This window comes from Hylaeus anthracinus, unplaced genomic scaffold (genome assembly GCF_026225885.1).
Source record: "Hylaeus anthracinus isolate JK02 unplaced genomic scaffold, UHH_iyHylAnth1.0_haploid 11997, whole genome shotgun sequence".
NCBI classification, from domain to species: Eukaryota; Metazoa; Arthropoda; class Insecta; order Hymenoptera; family Colletidae; genus Hylaeus; species Hylaeus anthracinus.
The window spans coordinates 8,015,176-8,028,382 of NW_026534344.1; the positions used below are offsets into that span (position 1 = coordinate 8,015,176).

Genomic DNA, 13,207 nt, shown 5'->3' on the forward strand with positions numbered 1-13,207 from the left:
ATAACTTTTTCATAACCAGGAATAGAATTTAAAATTATTCATAGTAATCATCAAAGATCGACTCTTCTAAATTTCGGAAGAATATGTCTCGGAAAAGTATGAATATGGAAACCAAAATAAACTCGAAAACCCGTTGAGTTAGACGTTTGATATATTAAAGGTCTTTTATCGGTGCCTAGATATCCTCGTAGTTGCAATTAAATATTTGCTCGAGGCAATTTCACCATGCTTATCTCCCTACATACCACTTAATCTTCAACCAATTATGCATACACAGTCGGATTTTCTTCTAATTTTGTCAATACGTTCTCAAGACATACACCCCCAATCTTTTATAGTATTCATTGGTAAAAGCAAGTCAAAGGTACGAATTTCAATTCCTAACAACTTGGACCGCAAGCGTTCGAATACTTTCGCGTACGAGTGTATGTAATTCGTACTGGTGGAAGAAAACGAACTTTCCATAGATGAATTGCGTAACGCTCGAGAACAGCGGAAAACGAATTTAATGCGAATTTCATGTTTTGCTACTTCAACGAATCGTCGTGACTACTGTGCGCGACGTCGTGCTGTGTTTGCATGCGCGTAATAGCGACCAAACGGAACAAAAATGAAAAAAAACAGCAATGAATAACACGAAGTATCGATAATCGATAGTAACGGTACTCTGCCTCGACTCTTGGATACCTGTTTGCTATTCTCAAGAGGGAACACATTACCATCGACTGTGTGAAAAAACGGGTGTTTAGCGTTTAGCAAGCTCCGGATGATCGTGCATGGACACACAAAAGAACTAGGGGTTAAAAATACACGTTCGCTAGGGGAATGCTGTCGTTATACTAACATAGACGAATGTAACGTGATATTTCCTTACGTATCGTGACGACTGTTGTTTAGAGAATTAGAGAAAAACGATAATTATGAAGAAAAATTCAGACCATTCAATGAACTTAAAACGTTAGAAGAAAAAAATTGGTTGATAAAACCAAGATAATAAATAATAAAAAATGAAAAACTAAAATAATATTACAAGAGGAAACTTGATATAGAGTAATCAACAATAAGAGAAAAACTAAGATTTAATTTATCTTTGTCTTTATTAAAGAATATAAGGAAAAAGTTTATTTGACTTTATCATATCACTTAATTGAATTAAGTTGATTCCGATTGAGATTTATTCAAAACATTTTTCTAAATTTATACAAATAACAGCTGTATATATCAGAAAATATAAAAAATATTAGAAGTTATCGTTTTTTGTAAACCAATTTTGTTTAAAACAGGATAAAGTCTATAATTGGGAACATTCGAAGTGATTGATTGCAGAAAAAACTAAAATTAATATCTTATTATTTTAGGAAAGAGAAAATGACGAACGATTTTTGTAATGATTAACTGAAATATGCTTACTTCTAAAACAATATGTATTCAAATATATACATTGTATGTAAAATCAAGGCTAAACCAATATAATAGCATTTTTACTCTTCAAAATTTAATAATAAGAACTACGTGAACAAATCCCAATTCTTTAACTAATATGAATTTTTTTGTTAAAATTGTTTGATTATTTATATTTTCTTTTCCTTTCCGTAATATTCTATTTAATGTTCCATGTAATTGAGGCTACATGCTAATTCAAGGTTATACTACGTATTTTGCATTCACTCTATAAGTTATTTTTAATATCTCGCCTCAAAGTTTCAACTACTAGTACATAGTCAACTTACCTCTAACTTACTTAGTGATAAGAAAACATAGTAGAGGTGCAAATTAAAAGAACAAATAAAATTAATATTAATATGTACAAATGAATAGTAAGTCGCATGCTAATTTTTCTAACAAGTTTCTAAAGTCTAACGATGATACAGCAACAAAAATCCAGGACGCGATAATTGTTGTTAGCCAACCCACACAGCCCACAGAATCGTTTTCACCAAAGATTGTGGTGTGCAGTGTTAAGTGAAACAGAACAAATTTCTTTAATGCTCTACATTTATTATTAACTCGGAAAATTCCAGAATTTCAAAATTGTTAATGTGACTTAAAAAATAACGATGCCGAACACTTAATTGCACAAGAATCCACGTTGTTGAAGTATGAATCTTATAGCCATAGAGATGTCTTTGGAATAAGTTTTTAAGTTTACACGCGACGAAATTAAAATTGCTGTTGGATATTTTCAAATAGGTAGTATCGATGATAAAGTTTCGAGATACAGTAATAAAATGTCAAGCGAAAGGGTGGAAGAACCAAGTATGATTTCTTAGAAGTTATGGAAAATTTTGGAGTTAGTAATGATTAGAAATTAGCATGCGGATCTTTATACAAAATAAAATCTTCGCGAACGTGCCTATAAAAATTGAACCTAAATAGGAATTTATTTTATTCTGCAAATATTATAACATGAACTTTACTTTCAATCTTTTTTATATTCTTGCATAGTGTTTGCATTTTGTAGTTTCTTGCACATTCAAATTTCCTATAAATGCACAAAGATCCGCAGTCTAGTAATAACAATAAATGAGACAAAGCAATATCAAGACCTTGTACCACTTTAAGAAACAGAGAATCTTAGTTTTTCTCTTATTGTTAATTACTCTATATCAAGCTTCCTCTTATAATATTGTAGGAAATAAAGGACGCGTAGTTAACGTTTCCGGAACGTATTGCATTCGGGGGTCCTATGACACGTTCGATCGCGAACGAACGATCAGTTGATTATCGAGAACGACGGGTGAGAGATGTGCCCTATGCCCTTACGACGTTTATGTTAAAATCTATGTTAAAACCTATGTATTATCTTAATAAAACCTACAATATCATTTTATTTTTTCATTTTCTATTATTTATCATCTTGGTTTTATCAAGAAAAGAAAAAGCAATATTTATTTACTTTCGAAAAATACAAAAGAATGAGTTCACAAAGTTTTACATGAAAATAACTGCTTGGGGACCACCACATCAAAACTGTGAAAGAAAGTTGATACGATTTTTTTCCGAGAAAAGTGCGAAACACGAAGTAAAAAACGTGTTTGTCATTTATTCACAAAGTATTTGAGAGTACACCAATTTTCATTTCCTTAATATCAATCGAATAGTGCATTTTATAGGTGACACTCAGTTAACAGCAAATGAAAGGAGCTTAAACGTTGAACACGATCTCTCGACGCAGAATTATCTGAATTCAGAAAAACCAACAAAATATTTAAAACTTATGTTATTGGCTATAGCGCTACCTACCATCACGGCAAGAACCCAAAATGAAAATTTTTGGTACACGTTACAATCAAAAGATGCTAAAAAACGAAAATTTTACGCAGAAAAAAATGCGTGATAGCCATTGACATAAGGTTTAAGAATTTTGTTTGTTTTTTTATTTCAGATAATCTTACGTTGTTAATCGCTTAGGTTTCTTTTATTTGCTGTTGACTGAATACCACCTATAAAATGCACCGGGAAATATTAATAAAAAAAAATTTATTGTATTCTCAAATGCTTTGTGAATAAATGTCAAGCACCTTTTTAACTTACCGATTTATGGGAAAGTTATTGTATTTGATCCTAAAATGAAAAATCGATTTTTTTAGATGATCTCCATGTTTCAAGATCATTGGAGTAATTTTAGCCTATTTTTAACAAATTGTTCGTGTGTGTGTGTGTGTGTGTGCTCGAGTATGTCTATGTTAATTAAGAAAATTCATACAAACAAAATTTTAAACAACTTTTTTAACAAGTTAAAGTGATTTTTTTTCCCCAAAGAACTCGTTCTTTTTTTCAAACTTGCAGTAATTTCACATTTCACCATTTTTGCGGGTTTTTCTTAGTTCACATAGAAGAAAAATGTATGAAAATGAAAATTTCTTTTAGTTTTTTTGTGTCCAACCAAAATTACGACCTCCATCTTTCCCGCCGATAGGAGGTTTTAATTGTGAGGTGCTCTACAAATGTGCGTCGCAGTCGACTCAATTTGAATATTTCTTGTTGACAAAATTTGTACAGACTACTCAAATATGTATGAAAATAGAATAAAAAGATCGATGGAATTAATTATTTTTTTCTATTTCAAAAAAAAATCACGAAAAACAGCTTTTATTAGACCTCCTAATTCAGGATGCCCCCTTAAGAAGGTCACAAGAACGAGCGAAGAATGGAACTAACGATGGGGGAATTGGTAACTGGGTTACCGGTGTCTTCATGAAGCAAACGCTGAAGCGATCAGCCTCTCCCCCTCTTCGTCTTTCTCACGGGCCCCACTTCGCTCGTCGCGGCTATCCCGTTCATATTTCCATCGTTCTTCCTCATCGTCGGTCCCCCGTTCTTCTCTTTAGCATCGGGCACAGGTCCCCGCGGTAATACGTAGAACGCCCCTGGACGGGCTCTGTAACGGGATTTTGGTACACGTAGGGACCCACTATGCGTAGCGTATGCTCGCATTCAAGAAACGCACGTGCGCGAGAGCGTGTACGCCTCGGAAGTAACTACCGCGAGACGAAGAAAGTCCGTGACTCGGAAGCGATGGACCTTCATCATCTCCACGATTCAGGACGCTGCCTTTTCTCGCTGGTTCCCAATTCAAATACTCGATTAATTCGTCGCGAAAGAAAATGGTGTTGTCTGTAACAATCAAGTAGGTACACCAACGTTATTTCTTTTCCTATTTCAAAACAAAGATTGGCCGATTCAGTCTTCGTTGCGAGCAGTTTATCAACAGCTACTTTTAGTTGATTACTTTTCAAAATTTGTAAAAACGAATTGTATTCGCGTACATTTTTAGTTATTTAAATATTTAATTCAAATCGAGGGTATACAAACGTTTTCTATATATAAATCTTTTAATATTTTCAGGAAACTCTTTTTTCCTGTTAATTTAAGTAAGAAATATAGTTTTCTATATACAAATCTTTTAATATTTTCAGGAAACTTTTTTTTCCAGTTAATTTAACTAAAAATAATAAAGGCATAGTTTCATTTTGTTAACTTTGGTGATTAGTTATAATCCACACTCGTTTCCACAATTTCGTTTACGATAATATTTATTTTATTTACCTTCATACATTTTTGTTAAATAGTTCATATAATACTATTCTTATAGACTTTGAACATGAGTTAATACAGCATAACTTGATTGTTATAAAAATCAATTAGGTAAGTTTTTATTTAGTTTTATATCAGCAAGCTTCCTTTGTTGAATACTTCGTTTTAATTTACTAGATACCGGTGTCCTACATATGCGACACTAAATAAAATATTTATTTACTGATACTAACATTTATTGAAATAGTATATGATCTTTAAGCTACGAAGCTTAAGCTACTTTTAAGATTAAACAAAGCGAACAGTAATTTTTGTGCAAGATTCATAATGTTATAACATTTTACACATATATAAATAATAATGGTTATTTTTTGTTTCGTTTTTGTACGTTCCTCCAAATTTTAGATTTACTTTACATTATTCACAATTTTTGTAACATTGTCGTGACATTTCTCATAGTATCAACGTCACTGCATTATTGCATATAAATATTAACATACATATATTACATATCACAACTACGATCTTAACATTTTTATAAATACAATAACTATTGTTGTCTGTCATTCGAAACGAATTTTATGTTAGTTCGCTGATCGAAACAAACTTTTCACTTTGACTAAATGGTTTTGTCTTCATATTTGAAGTAATTTTTAAGACACATAAATTTTTAATCCTAGAATAAAATCAGTCCCATTGAAGAACGTCTTTTAATATTCATATTTTTATGGTTGTACAAATCATCAACTTACTATTGTTTAATTAATCTCGTAAACTTTTAATGTGACACAAAGTCGAAATGAAACCATTTATTTAACAAAAAGAATGCCTGCTCAGACTTCCAACCTAGGATTTAGCAATCTCATGTAGGACAATGACTAAAACTATAAGTTAAACATGATTAAGCACAAATGTGGTCGCTAAGACCCTAACGTGGCATACGCTTTTGAATAATATATTAATTAAAAAAAAGAATGTATAACTCGCTAGTTTTGTTCTTTGATCAATTGTACTTAACAGAAGACGAGCACTGACACAAATTTTTCTCATTAAAGCTTTCTTTGCTTTTGATAGCTATCTCATAATTACACATCACACGTTCGCGCTGTCTGCCTTCTTACGCTTGAAGTTGTATGTACATCCTTAACCTATTAACATTTTAATTACTGGCGTACTTCTTAAAATAGGTCCACAACTCAATAAAGCATTTTCTATGCTATTAAATATCAATCTAGGTTGACATTAATTTTTGCATAATGTCGCTAAGTATATATATATCGAAAATTTTGTCTGTTTCCTCAAATTGATCATTGTAAGTAGACAACAAGTTGGTTGGTTTCCGTACGTTAATACTGAAATTAAGAAGCTCGTAAATAAGTTGCTGGTGAACAAATTATTAAGATCATATTTTAATTGATATTCTAACACGGCGAACTAGATGATGATGGGATAACCAGTGTCACGAAGATAAATGTAAACGAGAACCATTGCAGCTTGTTAATGTAAATACAGTAGAACCTCGACCATGGGAATTAAATACCCGTGTGAAGCTGGCCCCACCTATATGAAAAACTCAAAATTTTCCTTCTGCATACATTTGCTCATCGTTTGCTCACGTTTGCTCAAGTGAAATTTTCGTTTGCCCCTCTTTAGTTCGAAAGATACAGGCGATTCAAATTAGGTGGGGTCAACTTCACACTAGCCCCATCTTTTTGAAAAACTCAAATTTTTCTTTTTGATTCTGTTTCGCCAGCGTTTCCTCACGTTTGCTCAAGTAACACGGTGCAAACGATACAGGCGGTTAAAATTAGGTGAGGCCAGCTTCACACTTTGCAAAATTTTCAATCGCGTGTAGCTTCTGAACTAAAGAGGGGCAAACGAAAATTCCAAATTAATCATTCCTGAGCAAACGATGAGCAAACGTATGCAAAGAGAAAATTTTGAGTTTTTCATATAGGTAGGCCCAGCTTCACACGGGTGAAATAATCGGAGCACATAAGTGTTCGAAGAATGGATAATAGAATACTTTTTGTTAGTTTCTTGATGTTGATCTTCATACATAAGCCGTTTATTTTTAATGTGGAACAACTCACTTTGTTTTTAAATCGAGATATTTAATGGTTAAATAAACACTAAATTGTAACTGTAACTTACCCCACTTTTAAAATGTACAACTCATATGTATTTCAAGAAGTAGAATATAAACATTGATAATAAAAGTCACGACTTCTAACCTTAAATATAATTGGGTTAATTCATTAGATTATAATATCTAATGAAAGTGATTTGAATATTTTATTTTTATTTTTCGATTAATTGAATTGCAAGACACACAAAACCACTTTAAAAAGTTGAAAAGATGATCTCACTTTTGTTTTCGAGAAATAAATCCTCGAAAATGGACAAAATTTTAATCAAACTTTATCAGTTCTGTTTTATTAGCTTTAAGAATTATTGTTTTACCATAGAGAATGAGGTGATCAACAGTTTGAACACTATTACAGTTGTTACAAATCGGAGGAGCAGTTTTGTTCAATAATTATTTATTATTATTAATTATGAGCGGTTTAACTTGACGTGGCCTATTCTAAGACGAGAGGATGAAATGTAACATTAAACAGTGCATACGGAAAAACGTCACTGATAAAAAAAGTATACTACAGCTCCTGACATTACTTATGAAAACTGATCTTCTCCAAACGCTTTAAAAGCTCACAGTTGTCGCTAATAATCAAATTAGTGGTTGATGCGGCTTTAAATAACTAAAACAAAAAAGAATTATTGTTTTGTTTTTTTTTTCTTAGCATCATGGCTCATGAAGCAAACTCAAAAAGAATCTCGTAGGTAAATTATAACTCACTCAGAGGCTTCAGTTCAGGAAATGGCGTTGCCAGAGGAGTGAAATTTTCGTATTTTTAAAAATTTATTTCATAAAAATGGAAGAGAGTTGCTCCTTGCTACTTCGCAAGGCTGTTCTAGACATCCTCCTCTACATCTAAAAAAAAAAAAATTCGAATAAAAATTTCAAACCACAGTTTGCAGCTTCCTGTTTGTTAGTAGAAACATTCTTTGTCCATTCTTTGTCCGTTAAATTAGTTTTATTCGTGCTTCCTTGTTACTTGTATCTTTACCCTTTTCAGTCTTAATGCGTAGAGTTATATACTTAATATTTATAATTTTACATTTCTATTTATTCATATTTTCTCGAGTTTGTATTTTACCTGAAGAATACACACTGTCAAATTTATTTTTACTAAAATACCAATAAAAATGAAGTATCATAGTAATCAAATATCTATATTTTTCTTCTTAAAATGTTCACAATTTATTCAATAGGTTAACTGTCTCAGTAATCTAACTGTTAATAAAAAATAAAATTTGTCTACCCCAAAAGCTTACTAATAAATAAGACAATCATTCAATTGGTAAATGTTGGAACTTCCATCATGATATGAGTTTTCAATGTAGACCAAAGTATTGAAATAAATATATCTGATATTGCTTTAAGAAATATGAAAGAGTGTGATTTCAATCCTGAATTATTATGATATTGGCGTTTACGATAAAAGAATTAAAAAGCCTTTAAGTAGACTTCCGATAGATAAGGTGTTAAGTACTATTGCTCTATTGAGAAGATACTCGGGAAGAACATTTTTTCACTAGTATTAAAATGTATTAAACGTGATTTTTAAGATACTTTTTTCTAATTTAATGCAATTAGAACATTTAGAACCTCTATACAGAGATTATTGTGCTAATTTTTAAGATGTTGAATCCAAAAATATAGTATACTATAATTTTGTTGTGCACTTTTCATAATGAATAATGTTACAAAATAAAAAATATATTCTATTTAAAGATAATTTATTTAGTCATAACATTTAGTAATAACATTTTTAGTCTCGAATATTTTCAGATTTTTTACAACATCTATAGTTTTACACAGACTCGTTATGATTTTTCATTGAAGCAAATGTTTGTTGTAATGATTGTGTTTATGAAGATGAAATGATTATTTCTATCAATTTTTATAAATTCTTTTTATATATTAACACTTTATTCTAACTTATTGATCGTCTTGTTATTTGAAAAAATGAAAGACGTTTAATATACCTTGCGACAGTATATTCGAGTTATTGTCAGATTATGTTAACGTAGGTATACTAATATAGAAAGTTGTCTTTTAAAAATACTAACTCTAAAAACAAAGAATCAAGAATTACTATCCCTCAATTTATCTATGTACTAGTTCATCTTCGAATATTTATTAAATTAAGTAGCAAAGAATGCAAACAACTCGTTCACAATTTCCAGCATCAATAGCGCATGCGCCAGTCTGGTACCGTTATCGAAGACTACATATACATGTATATAATATAAGCAGATTCGAAAGGGCGATTAATGTATTTCTCACTCTTATTATGGAGAATAACATCTGGCGTTTAAAATTGCGCCGCGAGGCGTTCAACGACTTTGACTTCAATTACTCCATAAATGTAGGCTAATTATTCAACACCGTTTCACGGCAACCCACAATTTCTTCCAACGAACAATATAAGTTTTCTTTGTTGCAGATGGCTGTCGGGAAGAGTATCCAATTAATCATCGTCATCCTTTCTTCGACGTCCGTCATTTCGCACTCTCGCGTGCCCGAAGCCACAGGTAATCATTACATTATGCAACAGAGTTTATATTTACTGTTAGTAAAAAGACAGAAGGAAGCGACTTTTCAATTTTCAAAAGGTGTTTGCATGTATTTTATCGAATCTTCTTAGAATGCTACAGTAGCTGTAGAAAGTATTCGTACACCGATCAATTTCCAAAAAAACTGTGTACAATTGTAATTTATCAACTTATTTTTGATAAACAATGACATTTTACATATTCTCGGAAATCTCTAGCACAGATAGAGTACAAAAAGTAGCTATTTATATAAGTTGCGAAATTAACAAGAAAAAAACAATTAATCGATCGAAATATTGAAGCAATATTGATTGCAACTATTCTAAGCGTTAAATTAACTAAATTATTAGTTATTCGAGGTGGGATCTTTTTCCATTCCTCTATTAGAACCATTTTTAAAAGTACTTTACTGGAAATTTGATGTTTTCTAATTCATACGGAGCAATAAACTAATGTGTTTACGTTACAAAATCTACTGTAAATGGTTCGTTATAAGAACCATTCGTACAAATACTTATTGCTTCTATACTTTTACCCACTTTTCGCATTTTTTTGTTAATTTCACAAATTATACCAACTAGTAAATGTTGTTTGGACTATATCTATCTTAGACACTTCCGAGAATATGTAAAATATCATTGATTATACAAAAAGAAGTTACAAAACTACAATTTCACATAAAAGTTTTTTAGGAAATTGATCGGTGTACGAATACATTCTACACCCACTGTAAATACACTCCGAAATCCGAGGAGAGAAAACGACAATTTAAATTTCGCAAGGCTCCGTGTAAGTCACGCTATAACTTGCAATATTAGGACCTGCCATAAGTTCGTGCCGCAGATTGTGTTTATATTCTTATCGATGTTTAATAAACTCGACGTAGTAAAACCAAGATGACTAACGATCGAGGTCAGCCTAGAGAAGGCATTTGAGTATACAAGGTTTACCCTTTAAGTTATGCCATCATTTTTTAATGTAATTCCGGTAGTGTAATTAAAAAATGTTTCAGACAATAGTTTAGCAGTTATTAGTGAGCTACATGTTCGCATATTTCTAGATTTATAAAAATGCTTTTAACGTAAAAATGTAAAGGTCACCTTTTTTCTTTAAATGGGACCATATGTTTTGGACGTCATAGTCGTTGGTGATGTCGAGACAAATTCAACGGTGTCACTATGACCTTGAAATGAACTTGAACTCGATAATTTTGTGGAAACATAATTTTAATAAAAAATTATTTCGTACGAAATAAATCGCGTTACATCAGATGTTCGAGCTGCGATCCATCTTCTACGATACAGAGTTCCGCTCTTTGTATTAGAGCGTGTATTTATCCGTTGTCCCTATAATTGGATTATGGAAATGCATGTTCATTTTCCGCATCTTATGTTGTATGAATTTTGTTAAGACAATGCAACAAAAGTCTTAAATAATATTTAACCATTTATGGAGATAGTGTTTCATTCTACCATACTTGAAAACAGTGATTTCGATCGTTTTAGAAAATAAAATTTTGATCTTAAAGATCAACTACATTCTGAAAGTCCATCTCAAGTAATTGCCAAGGAATTTTATATTTCGAAAAGCAGAAGAAAACGTAGGCAGTGAAACGTTCAAAAATCATAGATAATGTTCTCAAATGCTCTACCTGTATACTAAGTTTCATCAAAATTGGTGTGTAACAATTGAGTGATGCTCCTTGTAGGTTTAATCCGAATAAAAAACCTCGGTACAATATCAACGAGTTTAGTTTCACGAAGAGATCCTATCCACGGTATAACAGTACGACGAATCGATACTATCTGCGCCTCGTACACTTTTCATTGTGGAACGACGGAAATGTCGAGGGTCAATGAAAAAGTCCGTTCGCGCGGAACTTCTCGGTCCAACCTCCAAGCTCGGTTCGTCGCGTATTTGCGCAACTTCAGGAGAGTTCTCCAACCAATACATCATTGCAATTGTTTGCGACTGTAATTCCGTGCGACACAGAACGCGCGTTCCCACGTGTACGCTATCCCAATCTAATGGTTCCCGGCATTTTTAAACGGTGTAGTGGACACAAGAAATATAAAACATTGCGTATCAGCTATCTGAACCTGGCTCTCGCCTTTTCAAAAATTAATTTTTTTTTATAGAAAATGATAGTATTTCGTTTGTACTTGATTGTACCACTGATAGTTTCGTTTGTACCTTCATCAATAAATAATTTTAAAAAATTAAAAAAATGGTCAGAACCTGACATTGAGATGTTTGAAATCTGTTTTTTCTCCATTCTTTAGAATCGTTTGTACTCGTTTGTACCTCGATAGTTTAAATTTTACAAGCAATTGTTGATACGCGTAAGAGTGGAAATCGTCAATTTTCAATATTTTTAAAATCTGTTTGTTTCCTATTCTTTAGAATCGTTTGTACCCGTTTGTACCGCTTTTCGTTTTGTTCGTACCTCAACAGTTTAAATTTTATAATTCAATCGTGTCAACAGTTGCTTGTAAAATTTAAACTATTGAGGTACAAACAAAACGAAAAGCAGTACAAGCGGGTACAAACGACTCTAAAGAATAGGGAAAAAACAGATTTCAAAAATCTCAATGTCGGGTGCTGACTATTTTAAAAACTTTTTCAACTATTAATTGATGAAGGTATAAACGAAACTATTGGTGGTACAATCAAGTACAAACAAAATACTACCATTTTCTACACAAAAATTTATTTTTGAAAAATCATGTGCCAGGTTTACGTAGCCTTTCGTATCTAGGTTTTCCATGGTTCATTTATGACTTATTACTTTTACGAGGATTATTCAAATATAAATCGGAATTTCTATTTCCTTTATATTAAATTTAAATTTCAGTCTTTCGTAACCTTGAATGACCTTGTATAGAACCATTCTAAAAGCATCCCAACAGGGGCAATTACGTAAAGATTTAAAAAAAGTAGCATTCCATTTAAAACAATATTGATGACCCTGGAATTTTGTTAAAAGAATGGCCATGGAAAAAAGTTGTTTTACTATCATAAATAACCATCAAAAGAGTGCAACTACGTACCGACATCTTTTTCATACTACTATAAATAACGGAGATATTCAAGGTAGACACAGTTATTATCTCACCCTGTATCAATCTATAAACAGAAATATTGTGCCCCTAAACTATACATTGTAGAAATAATTGGGACACAACCATTCATAATGTTTTGATCACGCGTATCCACAAATCACTTGGCAGTGCAAAAGATACAGAAAGGGAGTATACCAATGACGACATTCGTATCAGATGAGTAGAGTAGAGCGAGCATACAACAACGGCAACCATTCCGCAAATCATCCGCGATGTTTCACGTTTGAATAGCCGCAGCACGATCATCGTTCGCGCGTACATTGAATAGTATTGGGGTCCACGCTCGTTGCACGCGAGCACATGGTGTTTTTTTTTTTTTTTAGAATTCCCGCGAACCAACACTGACACCGAATTCCACTTACATC

At 32.1% G+C, this 13,207-nt stretch overlaps 1 protein-coding gene across 1 annotated transcript in view; it reads left to right on the forward strand.

Moving 5' to 3' along the window:
- Positions 1 to 13,207, forward strand: part of LOC128889455 (serine protease filzig) — a 61,246-nt gene that overhangs the window by 22,639 nt on the left and 25,400 nt on the right. Inside the window, exon 2 of the mRNA XM_054147101.1 lies at positions 9,612 to 9,699. Within this exon, the coding sequence (XP_054003076.1) occupies positions 9,612 to 9,699 (88 nt within the window). The remainder of the gene's footprint in view (positions 1 to 9,611; positions 9,700 to 13,207) is intronic.